Source organism: Heterocephalus glaber, unplaced genomic scaffold (assembly GCF_053883595.1).
Source record: "Heterocephalus glaber isolate CG9 unplaced genomic scaffold, H.glaber_assembly_v1.0 deba00001587, whole genome shotgun sequence".
Taxonomy (NCBI): Eukaryota; Metazoa; Chordata; class Mammalia; order Rodentia; family Bathyergidae; genus Heterocephalus; species Heterocephalus glaber.
This window is the reverse complement of record NW_028258365.1, coordinates 3,944,232-3,970,638: the sequence shown is the minus strand read 5'-3', so window position 1 is coordinate 3,970,638 and position 26,407 is coordinate 3,944,232. Positions and strand designations below refer to the sequence as shown.

General features: G+C 35.9%; 1 protein-coding gene across 7 annotated transcripts in view; it reads left to right on the top strand.

Annotated features, from left to right (window-relative positions):
* The window catches only part of Anapc10 (anaphase promoting complex subunit 10), a 76,997-nt gene that overhangs the window by 14,654 nt on the left and 35,936 nt on the right, over positions 1–26,407 (top strand). For all 7 annotated transcript variants that reach the window (XM_021247692.2, XM_021247689.2, XM_021247691.2 and 4 more), the window contains 2 exons: positions 10,466–10,556; positions 14,966–15,086. In XM_021247692.2, coding sequence (XP_021103351.1) covers positions 10,466–10,556; positions 14,966–15,086 — 212 coding nt within the window. The remainder of the gene's footprint in view (positions 1–10,465; positions 10,557–14,965; positions 15,087–26,407) is intronic.

Here is a 26,407-nt window from a genome sequence, read left to right as displayed (position 1 = left end):
CCAAATTTGGTTACTGATTTTAGGACTCTTTTAGTGGAATTATTAGGGTCTACTAAGTAGAGGATCATGTAATCTGCAGGTAATGATACTTTGACTTCTTCTTTTTTATCATATCCCTTTCATTTCTCTTTCCTGATTGCTCTGGATAATGCTTTGAGGCCTTTTTAAATGTGAGTGGTGATAGTAGACATCCTTGTTTTCTTCTAGGTATTAGAAGGAAAGCTTTCAGTTTTTCCTTATTTAATATGATGTTGGCAGAAGGTTTGTCATAAATGATTTTTATTTAAAAAATGGCTTTTATCAGATTGAGATAAGGTCCTTCTATACAGTAAGTCCCCAACTTAAGAATCAGTTTTCCTGGGAATGTAGCTCCATGATACCAGGGGGATAAAAAAAGGGATGAGTTTCATTCTGTGAGAACTTTCTTAAGTAGGATTTGTTCCTAGGTTTGATTCATTCGTAAGTCTGACAAAGTGAGTCTTACACTGTATTTTCACTTTTGTTTACGTGGTTAGTCCTTTGGGCTTCATAACAGTCCCCTCCGCATCACCACTGCTTTTCCCCACTTTGGGACATCCTGGGCTGATTGAGCACTGTACACTATAGCACTTTATAGTAAACACACAGCAGCACAACTGTGACAATGTTTGGGACACATGTGAGCTACTTTGTTCACATCTACGAATGTTCGTAGTGCAAGGTCCGTTTGTATCTGTGAAAGTTTGCAACTTTTTTTTTTTTGGTACCCGGGAGTTCAGGACCTTGTGCTTGTGAGGCAGGTGTGGTGCCAGTGAGCTAAATCCCCAGCTCAGTTTGCAACTTGAGTGTTTCTAAGTCTGTGACTCACTGAACCTATTTTCTTCAGGGTTTTAATCTTGAATGGATGTTGCATTTTGTCAAAGTTCTTTTCTGCATCTATTGAGATGATCATGTGACTTTTGCCCTTGCTTCTGTTTATGTGATAAATTATATTTATTGATTTGCGTATGTTGAACCATTATTGCATCTCTGGGATTAAGCCTTCTTGTTCAAGGTGTATGATCTTTTTGATGATTTGTTACATTCTATTTGCTTGTATCTTGCTGAGGATTTTTGCATTTATGTTCACTAGAGAGATTTGCCTTATCTGGTTTTGGAATCAGTAATACTAGCTTCCAGGAATGATTTTGGGAGTACTCCTTCCCTTTTAGTGTCATTAAAGATTTTAAGGAATATTGGCATTCAGTCTTCCCTGTAGTTCTGGTAAAATTACTCAGTGAATCCATCAGATTCTTGGCTTTTCTTACTTTTTTATTACTGCTTCAATTTAATTGCCTATTATTGGATTATTCAGTAGTTTTAAATCTTCTTGGTTCAGTTTTGGTAATTCATATGTATTTAGGAATCTATTTCTTCTAAGTTCTCCAATTTATTGGTGTACAAATTTGTGAAGTAGTTAATAATATTGTGGATTTTGGCAGTGACTGTTTTGATTTCACCGTCTTCATTTCTAATTGCATTGATTTGTGTCTTTCCTTTTTTATATATAAGAATGGCTAGGGATTTGTCTATTTTGCTTATTCTTTTAAAGAACAAGCTCTTTGATGCATTGATCCTTTTTAAAAATTTTTATTTTTTGAGACAGGATCTTGCTATGTAGTCCAGTCTGGCCTTGAACTTACAGCAATCCTCCTGCCTCAGCCTCCCCAGTGCTGTGATTACAGATGTGTGCCACCATACCCAGATGATTCATTGATTTTTTTTGGTATTGTTTTTTAATCTATTTAATTGATGTCTACTGTGGTCTTTTTAATATCCTTCCTAGTACTGGCTGTGGCTTTGGATTGTTCTTGTTTCTTTAGGACCTTGAGGTGCATCATTAGGTTATTTATTTGGTCTTGCTCTAATTTTCTTTTCTTTTTGTTTTTTTTGTACCGGGGATCAAACTCAGGACAGTGCAGTTGTGAGACAGGTGGTAGAACCACTGAGTTAAATCCCTTGCCCTTGCTCTGTTTTTCATATGTGGGCATTCATAGCTATAAACTTAGCTCTTAGGACTGCTTTCATTGTGTCCCATAAGTTCTGGTATGTCGTACTGGCATTATCATTTAATTTTAGAAGGTGTCTTCTTAATTTCTTTTGTGACCCATTGATTATTCAAGATTCTGTTGCTTAATTTCCACATGTTTGCATAATTTGTATGGTTTCTTTAGCCATTGACTTCTAGTTTCATTGCACTATCATCTGGTAATATGCATGGTAAAATTTCAATTCCTTTGCATGTACTTAAGCATGCTTTATTTGCTAATATGTCATCTATTTGGGAAGAAAGTTCCATGTGCTACTGAGAATGTGTATTCTGCTGTTGTTGGTTGGAACACTGACTTTGTTTGAAGGTTTGGTTCAATTTTGGTATTTCTTTGTTGATGTTTTGTTTACTTGGCTAGTGTATTTGAGTTAGTGATATGAGGTCCCCATTCTAATTGTGGTGATATTTACCTGCTCTTTTATTTACAATAGTGTTTGTTGTATGAAGTTGGGTGCACTGTTGTTTGGTGCATATATGTTTACAATTGTTATCTCTTCCTGTTGAATGGTTCTCTTAACCAATATATAGAGTTCTTCTTGCCTCTTCTGATCAGTTTTGGCAATTTTGAACTAGTATGTCTGAAAATAGGATAGCTGCTCCTGCTTCTTTTCAGATTCCTTTTGCATGAAATATTGTTTTCCATCCTTTGACTTTTAGTCTGTGAATTTCTTTTTAGGTTAAATGTGTTTCTTATATATACCATATTGTTGGGTCTTGTTTCTTGATCCATTTGTTAATCTGTGTCTTGATTTTGAATTGAGCACATGGAACTTTCTTCCCAAATTGATGACTTATTAGCAAGAGAGAAACAAGAACAACTCAAATCTACAGCCAGTGGAAAGAAAATACCTTCCAACCCAGGTTGTTATATCTTGCAAAATTGATGGAGAAATACAATATTTCTATGATAACAACCACAAAATCCCCTCAGAACTCATTAAAGAAATAAAATTGGGTAAAAAGAAGAAAGAAAAAAATTTTCTGTGTATTTCCAGATGTGTGGTTTACTTTCAGGACCTGCGGTCTTTGGAATCCAGAAAGTCACAGTCTTCTGTGCCCCACTTTATAGCCTGTGAGTTTGTGAAATGACTCTTCTGCTGAAGATGTTTTCCTATCTATAAAACCTAGTCTGTAGCAGCTGTACAAGCTGAGATTCATCCCCACTCACATTGGTACATGGGGAAGCCATCAGACCAGTTGTTTCCTCTGGGTGCAGTCAGTGGGGTGGGTGCTTAAGCAGACTGCTGGATTCAGTGCCATCACTTTCAAAACTAACCACCTCTAAAGCCAGATCTTGACTCCCACCACAGAATGTAGGCCTAGTGACATTCCTGGCCTGAACTTGAACTTTTCAGGGGATCTAGGGGGATTTGGCTACCTTCACCTTCTTCCATTCGGTCTCTTTGGCTGTGTGTCACCCAGTCACTCTGGTAGGGTAATACTTCAGTCCTGGAGTGAAGCTGTTGAATAGATGTTTCATCACTGAGTCCTATATCATCAGTCCCTTCCCAAAATGGCGCCTGATAAAATTTTCTCTGGCAATATGATGGGCTCTGAAATGGATTTTTTTTTCAATGCTATCCCACTGTGAAAAAGCCACTATCAAAAAAAAAAAAAAAAGCCACTGTCAATGTAAAGCCTCCACATTGGTTTTTTTATTTCGTTTAACCAGCTGTGGACTTTTCTTGGGGTTAGTGTTATTGACCCATCTGTTGTTTTTCTCTGAAGCAGCCAACTCTTCCAGGAAGGCTTACCTTTTCTCTGGGGTACCAACCTCTTCCTTGACCAGGTCAGTTGTTTGATAGCCACCTGTATGGTCCTGCGCTGAGGGGAACAAAGGTGTACAGCCTGCTAGGAGTTGGAAGTCTGAAGGCCGTGGCAGGTGGGGTCCTTTCTTGCACTGCACACATTAAGTTCCTCGAATGTAGAAGAGTTTCCAGAGGTACAGGTCCTGAAAGTGTGGCACCTTCCGTTAGTCTGGGTTTTTGAGAGTTTTTTTCTCTCAATACTCTCTCTGTAATTAATTACTTTTAAGGTTTTTTTAGCAGTTACTGATTCCAGTGATGATTTCTACACTTTATAAGCAGTGATTTTATTTTTCCTTCTTTCCATTTTTTTGGCTGATTGTTTTCCCTGTGACTTCATTTCTCTGTGGAACCTAAGAATTGTTAATTCTCAGTTTGTTTAGCTTTTTTTCTTGTTGTCAGGATGGGAGAGGGACAACTTTTAAGCTCTTTTCATGTCAGATTGGAAATAGGAAATGCTTCCTTTTACTTTCATTTGAAGTGTATTTCTTATGGACAGCATATTCTTTAGTCTTGCTATTTTTGTTTATTTTTTAACTAGGAGTATTTATACTATACTGGACTTGCTTTACTTATTGATGCATTTAGATTTAAACCTACCTTCATTTTTTTGTTGTTCTTGTTTTTTTGAGACAGAATCTCAGTATGCAGTTCAGGCTGGCCTTGAACCCACTCTGTAGCCCCAGCTGGCCTTGAACTTGCAGTGATTCTCCTGGCTCAGCCTCCCAAGTGCAGAGATTACAGGCACCATGCCTGGCTAAATCTATGTCTTATAGTTTGTTTTCTCTTTATTGTCTTAATGGAAATGTTCATTCTACATGATGGAATGAGGGTAAGATTTCACTAAATACGTAATGGCAAGGGGAACAGAATAGTAAATACAAAGAAAGCTGTACAGCTTAGACAAAACATGGCTCATTCAAATAATTACAAGTTCTAATAACACCAGAATCTAGGGAAATGGCCTTGATAAAGCTAGATAATCAGGTAGAACCTTGATTATAGAGGGCTTTCTTAAACAGTTCATACTTTATTGGATAAGTCATATGAGCCATTCAAAAAATCTGAGTAGTGGAGTGAAACAGAGTTTGTCCATATTTAAGAAAAGTATAGAGGATAGATTGAAGTAGGCAATATTAGAAGTAAAGAAAATCAGGAGAAATTTAATAATATCAGGTAAGAAGTGATATGAGGGAGGATTCTAATACATTTTCCAAATGTTAATGTCAGTCTTTGAGTGTTAACAGATTTACTTGGCTCATACAAGATGATAGCTAGCACATGGCTTTGCAAAATGTTTCTTTAGAAATTCTGGTTCAATCTTTAACTCAGATTGAAGTTGGAATGTATTTAGTAGAGTCAGCCTAATTGAACACACATCACAAAACAATCCCGCAATTCAAATTCAGCACATTTGTCAGTCTCTGCCCAAGAGCCTCGAAAAATTAAAGGTCAAATTTGGTGACTACTGGCAGTATAGTAGGATCTTTTAATAATATAATTTTATTTCATAAGCAGCAAATTTATACCATGTTGAAAAGCAAAATTAGGGGAAAAATAGAAACATCTTCTCTGTTTAACTCTACATTTGATACCAAATAAGGGATTCCATATGGCTGTATTTTGTGAACATGTATTCTATTTTATCTATATCTTTTATGAAGAAGTTGCTTTTATGAGTAAATTTTGATGACCTGAGGTTTTGCCTTTTTGTTAAATAAAAACTTAACTAAATTTTTATTTAAATTTATGCTATAACTGGCAGAGATGGTCATTGAATGAAAGACTTTGATTTGATGGTGTGTATGATTTGGAGGAAATAAAACAGCAAAATAATAGACTAGAATGTAAATTTGAATAGGAAGCTACTTTAGATTTTGTGATTAAGGAAGGTCTCTTTTAGAAGTAAAATTTGCATCAAGATGTGGTTATTTAGAATAATCAATAGTGCAAAGATCTTAGAGAAGAAACTTCTGACACTGGGAACTGCTAATTCAAAGGCTCTAAGCTAACTAGATTAGCATGTTTGAAGTTCAGGAAGAAGGTTCATGGGTTGAAAGGCAGTAAGGAGGAAAAATGATAGAAGATGAGATTGGAGATACAATAAATATGGACCAGATAACAGGGAGCTCTTGTAGGCCAAGAAAAGGAATTTGATTTTAAGGACAAAGAGAAACTACTGGAGGTATTAAGCAAGGGAGCAGGAAGATCTTATACAGAATTTTTTAAAGGATCACTCTTATTCTTTGGTTGGTAGTGGACACAGTGGAGAACAGTGGAGGAAAGGCTTTTTGTGAACTGTATTAGAGATGATGTTGATTTGGACTAAGCTAGTAGCTGTAGAAATGGCTTTGGGATATATTTTTGGAGGTGTTATAATTATGATTTACTGAAGGAAGAGGAAGATTCAAGAACAATTTCCTAGAGTGTAGTAGAACAACCAATACTACTTTCTGGTTGAGAAAGAATGAAGGGAAAAAGGAATAAATAGATTTTGGGTTCAAAGATAAATAATGGGATCTGGATGAATTACTTTTGAAATGCCTAATCAGTATTCTAATGGCAGTCTTTAGTGGTCAAGTGAAGCTTGCAGTTCTGATGAAAGCTGTGGGTTGTGGATATAAAATTGAGGGTCAACAATATGTTGATGATATTCTGAGTCAGGGAGCAGTGCTTACTCACCTAGGGAGAGAAGTAGTAGAGAAGAGAATGAAATTTTCAGGTACTTCAATTTGTAGAGATCTAGCAGCAGAAGTTACTAAAGAGAAAGTAGCCAGTGAGTTAGGAGAGAAACCAGGAATCTGGGAGATCATGGAGAGAAGCTGTAATGGTCCATTTTCTGTTGCTATACTAAATTAGCTGAGGCTGAATACCTTCTGAAGTAAAGAGGTTTATTTAGTTCATGATTTTGGAGATGAAAAGTATAAGATCAGGGCCAGGGATTTCTCTCAGTGGTGCCGTGCCTGTCTCACAAGTGCAAGGTCCTGAGTTCGATCCCTGGTATCAAAAAAAAAAAAAAAAGCAAGAAAGAAAAGTACAAATCAGTTGGTTCCTTCTGTCCATCTCTGGTGAGGGCACTCTGGCTATGTCATTACATAGTTGAGAAGCTGTAAAGGAGATAGGTGCATGCAGAAGAGTCAAGTACTGTATAGGGAGTGGTCTTGCTTTATAACCACTCTGTAATAGCTAATTCACTTTCAGAGACCAGCATGAATCCCTTTTGAGTGATTAACCACCTCATACTAGGCCCTACCTCTTAACCTTTTACTGCCTTACCACCATCATATTAGAGACCAAGTCTTCAGCACATCGAACTGTGGTAGAAAAACCACATATCGGTAGCAGAAGCTGAGAGAAGACAGGGTTTCATAAGTTAGTTAATTCTTCTCTTTGTTTTAGCTACTGTATTGGACAGTTTAGATTTAAGTTATAGAGTCAATAATTTAAAATCATAATTTTTACATTTTATGAAGTTTTTCTTAGATGAAATAGAAAACTATTTTTTGAACATTATCCTGTGACTACTTTTATTCAGAGCATTTCTACTACCAACATGTATTAACCTAATGGCTGTCCTTTTCCTTGGTGGTAAAGAACTTAACTAAAGATCCTGATCTTATAATTTCTTGATCCTGTGACTTACATACTAAAAATCTGTAGTAGCTTTGAATATTTTTCAAGATAATTTATAATGCTTAACTTAATGCAGAAGAGTCTATATGACCTAGTTTTTTTTCATGTTTCTGCTCATTTCCTCTTCTGTACTTAATTCCCAAAAGGACCTACTATTGTTTGCCATACATGTCATTTATCTTTTTTTTTTTTGTTTTTGGTACAGGGATTGAACTCAGGACCTTGTGCTTGTGAGGCAGGGGGTGGAACCACTGACCTAAATCCCCAGTCCCTATTTATCTTGAAATAATTATATTTCATGCTATTACAAGTTTTTCTCTCTGCTGAGCGCCCTTCACATTACCCTTCTACCTCTTATCTAGATAACAAGTGCTTCAGAGTCAATATAAAATTCATTCTCTCTGAGAAAACCTCTTATCCACTAGTATGTTTAATATAGATAAGAAGTGCAAATTCAATCAGGATTCACATTTCAGACATATTTTTTACATAGAACAAAAAGAGGATTAATATCTATGATAGAAAAAGTTAAAAGTCAATTAAAAGTCAAAGCCCATTAAAAATGTAAGAGAGTAAGAATAGGTATTTTATATAAGAAGAAATATAAATGATTAAAAAACATGAAATGCAATATTCACTTTTCAGGTTAGTAAATATTTAAAAGATTGATTGCACTTTAGCATGAGCACATAGTGCTGTTCAGTAGAAATATGCAAGCCACATAAATAATTAAGAATTATTTAATAACCACAGTAAAAAGTAAAAGTAACAGGTAGAATTATTTTGTTTCAAAATGCTGAAAATATCACTTCAACATTGTATTAGGGTTCACTAAAGGAACAATAATAACAATAATAAAAGGAACAATAATAATAATATAAAACAAAAGATGTACTAGGTAGGCCTACAATATTAGAAGAAGAGTCCAGTGGCTGTTTGCACAAGGGAGAGCCACAGGATCCAGTAGCAGTTGAGAGTCGAAGGCCAGGAAGCTCACTGCGGTCACTGGTGTGAGTTTGAGTTGGAAAGCCGGAAGAGTCTGCCCTGGAATCGTGAAGGAAATGGAAACCAGTGTCCAAAGGCAATGGTGAAGACTGGAGCTCCTCTAACACTTCTTTCCACTTTTACTCTGTCCAGGCTAAAAGCCTGTTGGTTGATGCCACCCACATACGAAGTGAGTCTTCCCTCCGCAGTTTGGGTCCTGCAAGTCAGTCATCCAGAGACACACTTCGAGCTTTGCTAATCTGCTGGGCCATTCTTACTCAGGTCAAGTCAACATACTACAGTTAATGATCACAAACATGTAATCAGTATGAAAACTTTTTAAATAGATATTTAGATTTTTTTCATACTAAGTCTTCAAAATCTAGTATATAAATTTCAGAGCATTTAAATTTCACTAGCTGTGGAGAGTAGATGTTCTTGTACATTATTGTACCAGCATTTTGGAGGAGAATTTGGCAGTGTTTATCAAGTTAAAAATTCAAATGACCTGGATTCTATTCTTAGTAGTTCATTCTCAAGATTGTAACATGCATAAAGATTATAGATAGAAATCTATTTTTAGTGTTGTTTATAATGCTAAAACATTGAAAACTAAATGTCCTATAGGGGTTTGCTTAAATATATTTCTAGACCAGTGGTATATTATATAAGCTTCAAAAATGTGCAAGCTGTTTTTGTTGAGATATTGTATGTTAGTAAATATTAAATGATTTTATATATATAAAATAATTAGAGTGTGTCTGGCTCATATTAAATACACTATCACTGTTTATCATAATTATTATAATTGTTAATTTATTGGTATGGAATAATCTTCTAGCTATGTTCAATACTAATTTTTTTTTTTTTTTGGTACCAGGGATCAAACTTGGGTCCTTGTGCTTGCGAGGCAGGCAGCGGAACCACTGAGCTAAATCCCCAGACCCTTCTCCTAGCTATGTTAACTGGAGAAAGAACACTAAGGGCAAAATTATGTAGTATGCCACCATTTGTATTGAGAGAGGGGGAGAAAAGAAAATACATGTCCTTGCTTGTATACATGCAGTATTTGTAAAAGAACAGGCAAGAAACTGATAACACTGATTATATTTGAAGAGGAGAACAAGGTAGTAGGGAGATAGTAACTTTTTTTCTTTGGGTTTTTGAGACAGGGTCTTGCTATGTAGTCCAGGCTGTCCTTGAACTCACAGCTCTCCTCCTGCCTTAGCCTCCTGAATGCTGGGATTACAGGCATGTGCCGCCATGCCCAGTGGGAGATAGTAACTTTTTACTAGGTTCTTTTTTGTACTTTTTCAATTTGACCCATAATAAGTATATTACTCAAATACATTAAATCCATTTTCTTAACTTTTTTGGGGAAAAATCTACTTGTTACCGTGAAATCAGTCCCATTTCTAGAGGTAGTATGAATTACTGTGGTTTTATTCAGGAAAAAACATGATAGTTCATTTCAGTTACCTAGAATGGCAAGAGAATCTAGGAATCTGGGTAAATTTAATTTTAATTAACCAGAAGCACCAGGTTTCAAAATGTTTATGTCTTTTGAAAATATTTCTCAGTCATCCATTTTCTTGTTGTAGGAAGTATGGCATATTAAACTTATAGAATCTTCATTTTCAAAGATTTTACAGAATGTAGGGATCATTCGTATAATCAACTTGTAAAAGGTTTGAGAAATTATTTGAATATATACAGACTTTAGCATATATATCCCAGAAGATGTTTTTTTACAAAGCTGACAGTCACAAGAAGTTAGTTGTAGTAAAGTTTTGTGTGCTACTGGTATTTCTTAAGAATTGAGATCTGGATTTTTAAAAAGTGGAAGAATTCTGGTTGTTTCACATTTCTGACAATCTTGTTAATCAAAATTTCTGGACAAATATATACGATAATTTTATGTTTTGATTATGTATCTTTTATAATGGGAATTTATTGTCATTTTTGGTGTTTTCAGGATTTGGTGTGGATCAGTTACGAGATGACAATCTAGAAACTTACTGGCAATCAGATGGCTCCCAGCCTCATTTAGTGAATATTCAGTTCAGGTAATAAATTTTTTAAATTTTTAATTAATGACTGGACAGGGACATCTATTTTATTTATGTAAAATTTAAAGAAATAGAGGGATTAAATGAAATATATGTGCTTTTAGACTAGTTTTCTGCTCAACTAGATTGCAAACATTTTAAGTTTACTGAGTCGTAGGAACTTCTTGTGGTACCTTGCACAGTTCCTTCATGTAGTTGTTTCTCAAATATATTTTCCAATATGATTTATTTTTAGAAGATACTTTCAGAAAAATATATTTTGCTTATGACCTCTTACAGTGTCTTAATGTATTCAATTGAGGAAATGTGCAGTGATGATGTTAAGTTCTCTAGCTGTCGTGTATGGAGTTAGAATTTGATCCCAGCTGGTTTGTCTTCAAAGGCTGGGTTTGTAATTAGCACTCTGAGCTGCTTCTTGACAAAGGTGTAGCTGGTCTCATTAAAACAGTCAGGAACTCTAGGGCCTCCTTACTAACTCAGCCCTTGTCCCCAGCAAGGAAGCCTAAGGCTTTGATGAAGGTATTTTTAAACAAGGGGTTTAGAAAAGGGGAAATTTTTTAGGAATTTTGAAATAGCATCACAAAGAAGTGCAAGTATGGTACAACTTCTTTTTTTTCCTAAGTCATTTCAGAATAAGTTGCCTTATCTTTCATATCTATGGAATACTTTAGCCTGTCATTTCTATAACAATAATATTTTCTTCTGTATAACCAAAGATGTACCCTTAGGAAATTAAAAAAAAATTTTTCCTTTTTGAGACAGGGTCTCACTATGTAGTTCACACTGGCCTTGAACTCACTGGGTAGCCCAGGCTGGCCTCAAATTCAAGGCGATCCTCCTGCCTCAACCTGCCAAGTGCTAGGATCACAGATGTGTTCCAGTATGCCCAGCAAGACATTAAATTTTTTTTCTTTTTTTTTTTCTGTTACTGGGGATCGAACTCAAGACCTTGCACTTGCAAGGCAGGTGTGGTGCCACTGAGCTAAATCCCAGGCCCTGAGACATTAAATTTTGATACACTATTACCATTTACTTCTACAACTCTGTTCAGGTTATATCAGTTCCAATAAAGTTGAATCAGGTTGAATTTTGTAGTCACTTCTTTTTACTTCCTTTTGATCTAGAACAAACATATCTTCACTCTTGACTTTCGTGATCTTGCCACTTTTGAAGATTATAGGCCATTTATTTTAAGGAATGTCCCTCAATTTTAGTTTCTCCATTATTTCTTTTTTTTTTTGGTACCGGGGATCGAACTCAGGACCTTGTGCTTGCGAGGCACGTGGTGGCACCACTGAGCTAAATCCCCGGACCTCTCCATTATTTCTTGATGAGTAACTTTACGTTATACATCTGGGAAAGTAGCACAGAAGTAATGGTGTATCCTTTTCATTACATCCTGTCAGATGTGGTGGATGAATCTGATTTTCTCCCATTACTGGTGATGTTTACTTTTATCACATATTAAGATAGTGTCTGCAAAGCTTTTAGAACTGCCTTTAGAACAGTTACTCTTTTGCTTTTACAGTTAGTATTTTAAAGTACTTGGAGTATCCTATTCCTCATTTAACTTTTACTTTATTCAATTTAGAGTTTCTAATTTTACTCAATTGGGTTGTAATTATTGTTACTATTTTTGCTTCAGTGCTCAAATTGTTCCAGATTTGGCCACTGGGAGTCCCTCCAAGCTGGCTCTATAACTTTTTGAAATGTGCCCACGATTACTTGAATACTTTCTTATTTTCTAGGAAGATTTTCTGGCTTGGCCCTGGAATCAGCTTTTTCTCCAATGAGATCTGATGTGTTTTTGTGGAATATAGCACTTAGAGACAGACACATCTGGTGTTGGATGTCCTCCTTACTATTGTGATGTTGCTATTCCTGAGCATTCTCAGTAGACAGTTAGGGAATGTACGTAGGTAATATGCACATACAAAATGAATCCAGAAAACATAGTGTTTATTCTAGTCTTCTAAGCAACTTCTTCAGCGGTGAAAACTTGGTTTCCCCTACTGCCCCCCCCCCCCTCCCCGGCCCGGCCCGGCCCGGCTTTTTGATACAGAGTCTTGCTATGTAGTCCAGGCTAATGTTTGAACTCACTATGTAGTCCAGGTTGGCCTTGAACTCATGATCTTCCTGCCTCATTCTCCCAAGTGCTGGGATTCCAGGTGTGTGCCACCATGCCTGGCTCTCATATCCTTTCATTAGTCCCTCTGTACATGACCAGTCTTGCATTCTCATTGTTCCCTCTTCCACATACATGCCTCCTCATCTCACCTAGGGTCTGAGCCTCCCCTGTGCAATTATTGTTTCCTTCTCACCACTCCTTCCTACATGAAAATACCATCTTTCTCCAGACTAGTCTGACACCTTATATCAGTCACTCTGGTGTAGTTGTTGTTCTCCATCCAGTGGGCTCTGAAGCTCCTTTCAGGTCATATTTCTTACTGAGCTTTGCTCCAGAACCTCATACTATAGTATGGACCCCTCTTTAGCCTTCTGGACTCTGACATTCCATAACAGGCTATCTTATAGTGTGGATACTTCTTATCTGGCTTAGCTTATTTCATACAGTATCTGATCCTCTTCATTAGGCTGCTCCCTCTTTATGCAGGAACACACTCCTCAACCTGACAGTTCAAATAGTCCAGTTTTGTGCAGATGCCTATCTTATTTGGTCCTTTCTAATGGCTTCAGGACTAAATTGTTTAAGAGAAGCACTGAGGTTTTTTTAAATAAAATTTTTATTTCTTAAAATGATTTCTAAAATTAAAATGATACTAGAGCCCAGTCTCTTTATTAGGAGATAATAAGCCACTATACTTCAAATAGGTAAAATATAATATTTTAATCTACATGATCCCACCTGCCTTCCAAAAAAGGTATAAACTCAAGCTGAGAAATGAGAACAAGGCAGAAGTGTGAAAGATAATTAGAGGTTTTAATTGGCAGTAAGTTTAACTTCAGTTAATAGTGTGATGTGGCTGTTTCAAGATCAATTGTGATCTTAGAATGCAGTGAAGGAATCATAGTACCTATCTACAAAGACCTTATCTTAGTTACCTTTTCATTGCTGAGACAAAATACTCAACACACAAAGTTAAAGGAGGAAAGGTTTATTTGGCTCACAGTTTGTAGAGGTTTCAATTCATAGTTGGCTGGCTCCAAAGCAGGGTGGCATGGCAGAGGAGCACTGCAGCGAAGAAACAATCCATGGCAGGCAGAAGGCAGTAAAGCAGCAAAGTAGTAAAGAAGCAGCAAGCAGCAACAACAGCTCTCTTTCTGTCCCTCTTATTCTATCCAGGCTACCCGCCCTTAGGGTTAGTAGCACTCACACCTAGGTTAGGGCACCCTTATTCCTAGCATCACACCATGAATCAATCTCAGCATCACATCCTTAATCCCAGCATTACACATTCTAGATCCAGCTCCCTCTGAAAAGCCACACCTATGACTTCATGAGGCTTTATGGGGACATCTAGATACAAACCATAACAGATGACCTGTTGTAAATCAAACCATTGTAAATCAGGGACCATCTGTAGTTGTGTTTTACTGAGTGGATATAATTTAACCAGTTCCTTTTAGTAATGAGTATTTATATTGTTTATAATTTTTTAGTAATTTAATAATATTTTTCTACATACATTTTTTAAGTACTTGTGTTACTGTTTTTTAAATGCATTTCTTAGAGGTTGAATTAGTGGGTCAACTGCCTCTGAAAGTACCCTTTTCTAATGAAATCTGTGTATTACTCATTTAAATATTTTCCAATATGATAATAATACCAATATGTGTGTATTTTAATTTCTTTCTTTGGTTCTTAGAAGTTGAACATCTTTTCATACTTTTGGCCTGTTGCTATTTTTCTAAGGTTAATTTTCTGTTTTCTTGTTTCTTTCCCTATAGTATGTATATTTTGAAAGCAAGAGCAGAAATTTATTTCTTGGATTAAATAATGGGTTATGCTTTTCATTTTTTAAAAAACACTTGAGTCCTTTCTAGACTCATTTTCTCACTTAGCAGGTTATTTTCAAGTATTAATATAAAGAAAACCAAGCTTGTTAGAATTCTTTCCTTGTCAAATGTACAACTGAAGAGATTGGAAATCTTTAATACTTATTTGCACACAAAGGTACTGTACCTGATTTGGCTTAGCTGTTTCTTCTTTGCTGACATTTAGTTCTTGATCATGATGTCTATGTAAGTAAAATGTTATATCTTTCCCTATATTTTTGTATATTCTTCCTTTTTATTACTATTAAAATTTAAAGAAAATGGAAATTATTGATTCAAACATTCATTTTAGTAAACTATGATTTTTTTTACATCAGAAGAAAAGATGCTTTGGAAATACTCTTTCTGTATGACAAAGTGCGTGCTGTTTTTTTCTTTATTGCTTTTAGAAGAAAAACAACAGTGAAGACATTATGTATTTATGCAGACTACAAGTCTGATGAAAGCTACACACCAAGCAAGATTTCAGTCAGAGTAGGAAATAATTTTCATAATCTTCAAGAAATTCGGGTATGTCTTTCAAATTTTAAAAAATGTCATTCTTTAACTCTGCTTTTTAGAAAATAGTTCCAGTTGCCATTTGATTATACAGATTAAAATGTTAGCATATTAAAGCAAAATTTTTAATATAGAAGAAAACAGATGTGTATATAATATTTTTTATTTTCTTTTGAATTGTTTATCATTTATGTTTTTCTCAATATTTTATTATGGAAATTTTTGTACACAGGAAATTGAAAGAATTGCACAGTGAATCTCAATCTACTCATCTTCTGGATTTTTCAGTTGTCAGTGTTTTGCTATGTTTGCTTTTAAATCTGTTAATCTCATATTTTATGGAAAGTTGCAGGTATCTATATATTTCATCCCAAATACTTCAACAGAGTACATTAGTACAGCTATGAATATTTTAAAGGTAATATTTATGTACAGTTTTACACAAATCTTATTTAGATTAATTGGTGAGTTTTGACAGATGAATGCATCTGTGTAACCCCAACTCCTTTAGGATATAGAGCTATTTCCACTGCCCTAGAAAATTCTCTCATATCTCTTTTAATCAGTCTATACTTCCACCGTATTATCTGAGGTCAATATTATGGTTTCATTTGTTTGTTATCATATAGCAGTTTTTCCATACAGAATATAAATTTTATGTAAGGGTTCCTTCATTCAGCCTAAGTTTGGGGGGATTCATCCGTGTTGTGGCATGTATTAGCACTTCATTCTTTTTATTCTTGAGTTGTATTCCCTTGTTTTAATATACCACCATTTATTTTACCTATAACTTTTTGAAGCTATTAGGACAGTGTTTTTGTGACCTGAATTTTACCATTCCCCCAATAGTGGCATTTCAGAAATACTGTCAGTGAGTTTGGTTCTTACATTTTTTTGCCAGAAAAATTGTTGAACCTAAGTAATCATTAAAATCTGGTGGCTCTGAGAGATCTTGAAAGATCTGAGTGATTTTTGGAAGACATCTAGTTAATTTGTGGCCTGGACTCTTAGTTGACCTAGTGCTTATATTAAGATCATGTTTCTACATTTATATTTCTCATTTGAGTTAGTAGTAAAGTAATTAACGAAAATCACAAGTACTTGCATTCTTTTTCATTAAATACGTTATTCTTTTATTTGCTTATTGACAAATAAGCAATATTTGTATTGACAAATAACAATAGATAAGGACATTGTCTATAGGTATTTTTGTTGTTTACGCCTTTGAAATGTCCATCACTTAAAGAATTTTTAAGATTTGACAAAAATTATGTGATGATTAATAATGTTGAATAGTTTTTTATATATCTATTGGCTATTTGTATATCTTCTTTTGAGAAATGCCTGTTCAGGTCCTTTGCTCATTTTAAAATCAACTTATTTGTTCTTTTGTCCTGTTGTTTAGTTTTTATATATTTTGCACATTAACCCCTTAGCAAGATACATGGTTTACATATTTTTGTGCCATTCCATAGGTTGTCTCTTTACTATGTTGATTATTTTCTTTGCTATTCAAAAACATTCCAATTTGGTATAATCCTATTGTCCTAGTTTCCTATGCTTTTGGGATCCTAATCAAAAAATAATTGCCAGGCTAATATCAAGAAATTTTTCCTTGTGTTTTCTTCTAGTAATTTACAGTTTGAGGTCTTTTGCTTAAGTTTCTAATCCATTTTGTCTTGATTTTTGTAACTAGTTATAGGTAAGGGGTCTAGTTTTGTTCTTCTGCACATAGATAACCAGCTACTCCAGCATAATTTATTGAAGTGACTCTCCTTTCACCATTGTGTGTTCTTAGCAACTTTGTTGAAAACCAATTGACTGTAAATAAGTAGGTTTTCTTCTAGAGTCTCTGTGTTTCATTGTTCTGTATTTCTGTTTTTATGCCAATACCATGCTGTTTTGATTACTATAGTAGTTTTGTGGTATATTCCAATGTCAGGTAATGCGATGCCTCCATCTTTATTCTTTTTGCTGCAAATTGCTTGGCTATTTGGGTTCTTTTGTGTTTTCATGAGTTTTAGGATTTTTCCATTTCTATGAAAAATTGGAATTTTGGTAAAGATTGCATAAAATCTATAGTTTGTAGAGTTGTAAAAACATTTTAACAATATTAATTTTTCCAATCCATGACCAGTGGATAGCTTTCCATTTATTTGTGTCTTCTGTTTTTTTTTTTTGGTAATGGGGATTGAACTCAGGACATTGTGCTTGCAGTGCCACTGAGCTAAATCCCTGGCCCTATTTGTGTCTTCTTGAATTTCTTTCATCAGTGTGATAGCATTTTCTGTATGTAGTGTTCAGCTAGCTCACCTATTTGGTTAAATTCATTTCTAAGTATTTTTATTGTTGTTGTTGATTTATAAATGGGATTATTTATCCTCATTACTTTTTTTGCTTTTTGGTAGCAGGGATCGAACTCAGGACCTTGTGCTTGCGAAGCAGGCACAGTGCTACTGAGCTAAATCCCCAGCCCTCCTCATTACGTTTTTAGATTGATGATTGGCACTGTTTACAAATGCTACTGATTTTTGTATGTTGAATGTGTAATCTGCAATTTTATTAAATTCTTTTATTCTAACAGTTTTTCAGTGGAATCTTTAACATTTTCTACATACGAGATTTTTGTCACCTGCCTACAGAGTCATTTCTTCCTTTCCAATTTGCACCCCCCCCCCCCCTTTGTGTAATTGCTCTGAATAGGACTTAGAATACTGTGTTGAATAGAAGTAGCAAGAATGGGATCCTTGTTTTGTTCCAGATCTTAAGAGGAAAAGCTTTCAACTTTTCACCATTGAGTATGATGTTAACCATGGATTTTTCATATATGGACTTTACCATGTTGAGACACATTCCTACTATATGTAATTTGTTGAGAGTTTTTGTCATGAAAAGATGTTGAGACACGGAGAACGGAGGGCAAAGTGAGGGACCTGAGGCCGCCAGGATGAGAGCAGGGGCGGCACGGAGGGACACGGAATGGAGCGGACACCAGGAGATGAGGTGGGAGCCGAGGCTTACATCTTAAAGAAGGAAAAGAAAAAATAAATCCAAATTAAAGAATCAGAAGAGTTGCGGAAAGACACCGAGTGAGAAGACTCGTAGTCTGCTGCCCTGGGGCCGGGGAGAGGGTGTGAGGCCACTCTGAAAGGTGTCCTGCCCCAGAAGGAAGGGGCAGGTGGAGAGAATAAAACAAGAAGAAAGCATGAGGAGCAACCTTGAGCACTGAGCAAAGAAGGAGGCATGGATGATAGGGGAGGAGGTGGCAGACCCCACAAACAAGGGAAGACTTTGCCTGTGAGAAGAAAGGAGCCAAAATTTAATTTAAAAAACTGAAGAACAGCCCAGCACCCAGAAGGAAGCTCCCCTGCTGCCATTGCACACTCCTAGGGCAGAGAAGCTGAGCCAGTCCCAGCACCTGGAAGGAAGCTCCCCTGCAGCCATTCCACGCTTCTAGGGCAGAGAAGGTGAGCCAGTCCCAGCACCCGGAAAGAAGCTCCCCCGCCGCCATTCCACACTCCTAGGGTAGAGAAGGTGAGCCACACAGGCGCCAGAAGCACCTGTCCCCCCCATGGAAATAAGACACAGAACCAAGCCTCAAAAACAGACTTCCAGATCACCTACAGCAACCCCAACGGGAAACGAGATGGAACAGTCTGATACTCAACCACCTGGACTCTCTGAACTGGCAACAAAAGAGGATCTGGGAAAAATGAAATCAGAAATAATTACTCAGATAACAGCAAAGATCGTGCTCATAGTGCAAGATATGATTAATAAATCTAGAGAGGACACAGATAAAAAAAATAGAGGATCTGAGGAACATGATGGAATACCAACATAGGAAACAAATGGAATCCATAAAACAGATGCAAACAGATTTCCAGGAGATTAAAAACTCCATCGAAAGTCTACACAGCACAGTGAACCAATTTGAGGATAGAATTTCACATATAGAAGATAAGATTGCAATTAGTGACCAGGAAAAGAAAAATTGCTTTAAAATTGTAAGGGAACATGAGAAATCAATCCAGCAGCTGCTAGACAATGCAAAGAAGAATAACATAAGACTGATTGGAGTCAATGAAGAAACAGGAGAGAGTGCAGATGACATAAAAAAACTCTTCACAGAAGTGATGGCAGAAAACTTCCCAAGTGGGGGGGAAAAGAACTTGACATACAGATAAGTGAAGCGTATAGGACTCCAGCTAGGCTTGATCAAAAAAAATCTATGCATAAGCATATAATAGTTAGGATTCTAGAAATCCAACAGAGGAACAAAATTCTACAAACAGAGAAAAGAAACAAATCACATACAAAGGAAAGCCCATCAGAATCACAGCCGACTTCTCAATGCAAACCCTCAAGGCAAGAAGAGCTTGTAGTGATGTATTTCAACCCGTAAAGGAAAACAGCCTTCAACCCAGATTGATGTACCCTGCAAAACTGTCTTTCAAAATTGATGGAGAAATAAGATACTTTCATGATAAAGAGCACCTCAGGAACTTCATGAATACCAAACCAGCACTCCAATGAGAATCGCAACCCCAGGAAGCCCAGCAGAATGAATCCATTGGGTGTGACAAATTAAACGCAAAGGGGGAGAATCCAACAAAAAGAAAAAGTCATGACAAGGCTTTTTAAACTTTTAACTTCATCTCCCTAATGAGTGTATAATTCAATCTTGTTATTGTACTGATTAGTATTTTTCTGATTCTAGAGTTGCACACCTTTCCTTGTGCTGTAATGGCTATTTAGCATCTTCTTATGTGTACTTTTTAATTGAGTTGTCTGTTAATGAGCTGTAAGGGTTCTTTTTTATTTTTTTATTTTTTTGTAAGAGTTCTTTATATATTCTGGTCATAGGTTATATGCATTGTAAATATATATGGTCTGTTTAAGGACTACTTTTCATTTTAATGATGTCATTTAAAGTTCTAAATTTTGATGGAATCTCAAATATCAATTTTTTTCTTTTATACATCATGTTTTTTATATCCTAGGTAGTTCTTGCCTACCCTGAATTCATAAACATTTTCCCTTATAATTTCTTCTTAAAGTTTTATACTTTTAGGCTTTCATATTTAGGTTCATAGATCCCTTCAAGTTGTTTTCATGTATGAAAATAAAGGGTTGAGGTTAATTTTTTATATACGGATACCAGGTGTTCTAGTGCCATTTGCTGAAAACACTATCTTTTCCTCGGCTCTTGAATTGAGTTTATATTCTATAAAATGCTAATGTTAAATAATCTTTCAAAACTCAGTGGACCATATATGTGTGGTTCTATTTCTAGATTCTCTGTGTTATTCAAGTGATCTGTATGTCTTTCCTTACACCAACACTGCCTTGATTACTGTAGCTTTAGAAGAAGTCTTAAAATTAGGTACTAAACATCTTCCGACACTGTTTTTTCTTTTTAACTTTTCTAGGTCCTTTGTATTCCTACATAACTTTTAAATTTCAATATCTAATTCTTCATTTATAGCAAGTATACACAGACCTGAATTTTTATATATACCTTGTGTTTTCTAATCCTGCTAAATTCAAATACAAGTTCTAGGTGCGCCTAGAGATTTCTTACTATTTTCTCTGTAGGTGATCATTTCATCTACATATAGAGATTTTCCTTCTACCTTGCCAATCCTATCTTAATTGTGTCATTTTATTGCCAGACTATTTTGGTGGGGCCTAGGTTTCAAAGTTTAATGGACAGATAAAGAGTAAGCATATCTGCCCTTGTTCCCCACCTTAGGGAGAAAGCATTGTATCTTCTCCATTCATATTAGGTGTTCTCACTGAAAGTATGGAGTTTATGTCCTTAATCTGTTGAGAAGGTTCTGTTCTACTTCTAGTCTCCTGATAGCTTTTACCATGAACAGCTGTGGAATTTAGTCCAATACTTTTTCTCCAACTAGTGACAGGATCATATGGCTTTTTCCTTTCCTGTGTTAAAATGATGATGTTTGGGGGTGGATCTTCCAATGCTGAACCAATACTGCCATCCCTATTAAAAAACCACTTTCTACATACTGTCAGATATGAGTATTAATAGTTTGTTTTGTTAAACAGGTTTCTGTCTATGTTCATTCTTTTTTCTTCTATTATCTTTATCCACTTTTAGGATTAGCACAATATTGATTTCCTAAAATGAGGGGAGAAGTGTTCCTTCTTTTTTCTGCTTTAATTGTTTGATATAATTAATCAGTTAAAATGTTTATGAGCCTGCTGTTGTCATATAGGTAGGTTTTCAAGCTAGGAATATACTTTCTTTAATAGGTGCTATTCAAATTTTATATTTCCTCCAGAGTTAGTTTCATTAATTTGTCTTCCAAGGTACTTCTTAGAAGTTGTCAAATTTATTTCAAAACAGATTTTTAAAATATGCTTTCCATATCCTTTTAAATTCTGTAAAATCTGTGGTAATGTCTCCTAGGTCTTGATATTTTAATTTTAAAAATGTATAATTGATATTGTGTAATAGGAAGTAAAGGTCTAAAGGAGCAGGGGAAGTGGGATAGGTAGGGGAAAGGAAAGAAGGGAAAGAAATATGAGAAAAGGGAAAAAATGGAAACAAAATCTTTGCAAATAGGGAAGGGTGGAGGGAGTGAAGGGAGGGCAGGGGAAGGGGAAAAAAAATGAGAACCAAGATGCTCATGTAATGGTACAAGATCCCAATGATGTATGTAAATGTAATTTATACCTAAAATGTACCAATAAAACACCCTACATAAAAAAAAAGAAAAGATGTTGAATTTTGTCAAATGCTTTTTATGCATCTATTGAGATGATCACATGGTTTTTGTCCTTTATCCTGTGGTATTTACGTTTATAGCTCAGTGCACATTAAATTGTCTTTGCATTCCTCAGATAACTTCTACTTGATTGTGGTGAGTGATCCTTTTAATGTACTATTGAACACAGTTTCCTAGTGATTTATTGAGGAGTTTTTGCATGTACATTCTTCAGGAATATTGCCATAATTTTCTTTTTTTTTTATTGTCCTTGTCTGACTTTGTTATCAGAGTAATGCTTGCCGCATAAAATGAGTTTAGAAGTATTTCCTCTTCCTTACTGTATTAGTTTTCTTATCTCTGGGAAATAATACCACCACACACATCTTAATGAAAGAAAGATTTAATTTGTCATATAGTTTCAGGAGATTCAGTCTATGATTGGCTGGCTTCAAGGCAGAAACATCATGGTAGAAGGGAGTGGCAGAGGAAAGTTGCCCAGTTCAAGGTGGGCAGGAAGCAGAGGAGAACAGTGCCAGAGAATAATGGGGCAGTGACCATATTTAGTACCCAAAGTCACACTTTCATGACCCACCCAGAAGTATGCTTTACTGATCTTTTGGGCAACTCACAAGCCAATCAAGTTGACACAGTTAAGCTTAACTGTCACAGTCATTTTTTTTTTTTTTAAGAGTTCAAGAAGGGTAGTTAGACATTCTTTTAAAAATATTTTATACATTCATCAGTGAAGACATCAGGTCCTGGGCATTCTTTGATGGGCAACTTTTTATTACTCATTCAGTTTTCTTACTCATTATTGGTTTGTTTGGATTTTTTTTTATTTTTTCATGACTAGCCTGGGTAGGTAGGTAGTAAGTTTCTAAGAATTTGTCCTTTTCTTCTAGGTTATCTAATTTGCTGTTGTAAAATTCTGCTAGTTTTTATAATCTTATATATTTATGTGGTAATGTCTCCTGTTTAATTCTGAAGTTTTTTCAAAAAAACACTTATTTATTGATATTTTCTGTTTTTGTTTATTTTTTATTTCTTCTCTGCTCTTTATTATTTCCTTCCTTCTGATGTTAAGCTTTGTTTCTTCTTTTTCTAGTTCTTTGAGGTAAAAGGTTGTTTATTTGAAATCTTTGTCATAGAGGTTTAATGTTATGAATTTTCCCATTAGAACTGCTTTTGATGCATCTCATTTTTGGTATATTGTGTTTTCATTCTCATATGTCGTAAGAAATTTTAAATTTTTCCTTTCAATTTCTTCTTTATTCTGTTGTAGCATGTTATAAGGAGTATGGTGTTTAATTTCTATGTATTTGTGAATTTTATGAAATTTCTATTTTTAATTTCATATAATTATATTCAGAAAAGATACTTTATATGATTTCAGTCTTCCTAAATTTATTAAAGTTGTTTTGGGGTTCAATATATGATTTATTCTGGAGAATGTTGCTTGTGTGCTTGAGAAGAATGTATATTCTTCTATTACATGAAATGTTCTGTATATGTGCTAGGTCGCTTTGGTTTAAAATGTAGTATAAGTCTAATATTTACTTACTGGTTTTCTTCCTTAATGACTGTTAATTGCTGAAAGTGAGGCACTATATTGAAGTCCACTACTATTACTGTATTATAGTCTATCTCTCTTTAGTTCATTTAATATTTATTTTATGTATTAGATGCTCGAATGTGCTTCATGTGTGTGTGTGTGTGTATATATATATATACATATATATATATGCGCACAGATATATATATATAAAGTACATATGTATAATTGTCAAATCTGCTTTCTGGATTGGTCCCTTATCATCATATAATGACTTGCTTTGTCTCTTTTCACAGTTGTTGACTTAAAATCTATTTTATCTGCAGTAAGTGTAGTGATCCCCTGCTCTCTTTTGATGAAAATATTCTCTGTTTTGCTCTCATTTACACAGAATACCTTTTCTTCTTCCCTTTACCATGTTTGTATATCCTCAAATGTGAAATGAGACTCTTGTAGGCAGCATGTGGTGGGGTCTTGTTTTTGCATCGTCCATTCTGTGTCCTTTGAAGAATTTAATCTATCTACATTCAACATAATTATTGATAGGTAAGGACTTGATACTGCCATCTTATTCATTTTTTCTTGTTCTTTGTTTTTGGTTTTGGAGACAGAGTGTCCCTACATAGTTCAGGCTGGCCTTCTTTCTGTGTAGCCCAGGCTGGCTTCAAACTCACAGTGATCCTCCTGTCTCAACCTCCTGAGTGCTGGGATTGCAGGTGTGTGCCATTAAACCCAGCTCGTGCATTGTTTTTTTTGCTCCTCTGTTCCTTCCTTCTCTTTCTGCCTTCATGATTAAGTAATTTTCTGTAGTGATATGCTTTGATCTTTACATCTTATCTTTTGTGTTTGTATTTTGTTTTGTTTTTGTTTTTGTTACCAGGGATCAAGGGACCTTGTGTTTTCGAGGCAGGCAGTGACACCACTAAGCTAAATCCCCGGCCCATTGTGTTTGTTTTTTGACCTTAATACAAAAGATATAAATGTTATACACCATTATTATAGTATCATAGTATTCTGAATTTGATCATGTATTTACTTTGCCACTGAGTGTTATACTTGCAGTACATTTTTGTGTTACCAATTAGCTTCCTTTTCTTTCAGCTTGAAAACTTTCCTTTAGCATTTCTTTTTAGACAGATCTGTTAGTGATAAACTTCCTCAGCTTTTTTGAGGAAATGTTTTGATTTTTTCCTCTGTTTCTGAAGGACAGCTTTTCTAGGTGCAGTTTTCTTGGTTGGCAGTTTTTCCTTCAGCACTTTGAATATATCTTCACATTTTCTCCTGTGCTATGTTTCTGCTGCTAGTGTTACTGGAAGTCTTTCATGTATGTTTTGCTTTTTTTTCCTCTTCCTGCTTCTAGGATCCTCTCTTTGTCTTTGAGTTTTGGCTTTGATTATATCTTAGTATCATCTTCTTTGGACTGTATTTGATTAGAGGTCTTTGACCTTCTTGTGCCTGGATATTTATGTGTTTTCCCAGATTTGAAAAGTTTTCTGCTGATAATTCTTTAAATAATTTTATTTCTTTGAAGAAGCCATGTCGTCGCTTTCTTCACCTTCTTGAACTCCTGTAATGCAAATATTTGACCTTTTGATACTACCCTATACATTCTATAAACATTCTTCATTTCTTTTCATTCATTTTTCTCCTCAGACTGTTTTCAAATAATCTTTGAGTTCAGATTCTTTCTTCTGATTAGTCAGTTTTGTTTTTCATGCTGTCTTTTGCATTTTAAGATTTCACTCATTGTATTTTTTAAATTCAGAATTTGTTTTATTTTTAAAATAATCTCAGCCCTTTTAAATTTCTTATTTTGATCATTTATTATCTTTCAGAGTATTTCTCTCTTTTCTTGAAGTTTATTGAGCTTAAGGTTCTTAAAACAACTATCTTGAAGTCTTTGTGAGGCAGTTAGTGAGTGTCCATTTATTTAGAGTTTGTTGGTACATTATTATGTTCCCTTAATGGTATAATGTTTCCCTAATTGTTCTTGATTCTTGTGGCCATATCTTATTGCCCGTGTAGAAAGTAGAGCAAGTAGAAATTCTGGGAAGGCTGTTTAGTGTTGGCCGTGGGTGGAATTGCTGGAGCCTGTGGTAGGCTGGCCTGGTACCTGGGTCTGAAGAATTGGACCTGTGGCCTGAATCCAGTGCAGTGTTGGAGGCTGTTTCTGTGAAGGCCAGCCTGAGCCAGTGATTTGGCTTTGGGGTATCCTTGATCCTGAGTTTTCTGGGGCCTTCCAAGTGCTGTGATAGGGCTTGTGCCTGAGTCTGCTGGAATAGGCCTACACTCTTAAGTCTGTGGAGGCTGGCTCTGTGCTAGGGTAGACCTGTAGCCTGAGCCCATAGGGATAGGCTTGGATCTTGAGTCTACAAGGGCTTGCTTGAGGAGAGTTCTGGAGGCACCAGGGTTTATTGGGGTGGACTTAGACCTGAGGTATGCTAGAGCAGTCCTGGAATTTGGCCTGGTGCTGGAGGAAGCAAGGAGATTAGGTTCACAGGGTGAGCCCACAGCCTGGGAGTGTGGGTGTTGGCCTGGAGTCCAAATCTTCAAGGACCAGCTTGGATCCTGTGGCTGCAGAAAACAGCCTGGAACTTGGGCACACAATAATGGTCCAGCAGCATAGACCCGTGGTTGCCAGCCTAGCACTGGGGGTCTTAGGGGCAGTGTGCACTGAATAGGCCTTGAGCCTTTTTCTGTGGGTATCATCTTGACACTTTAGGCCAGAGGTGCTGACAGCACTGGGCTGGACCAGCTCAGGCACTGGGCTTTGGGCTGATCTGGAACCTAGAGTGAGTGTGGTGTTGGACTGGCCAGGTAGCAGGATCTGTGCTACTAGCTTGATGACTAGGGGTTTGGGCCCTGGCATCAGATTTGGGAATATCTGAAGCCTGGGGCCATAGCCCAGCTAGGTGCAGAGACATTCTAGAACACAGGGCTGCCAGGGTTGGTATGGCCCTGGAGCACACCTAGAAGTCAAGTTTGTGGGAGTTAATTTGGTGGTGGGGCAGGCTTAGAGCTTAAGTGTGGGAGGCAGGTCTAGA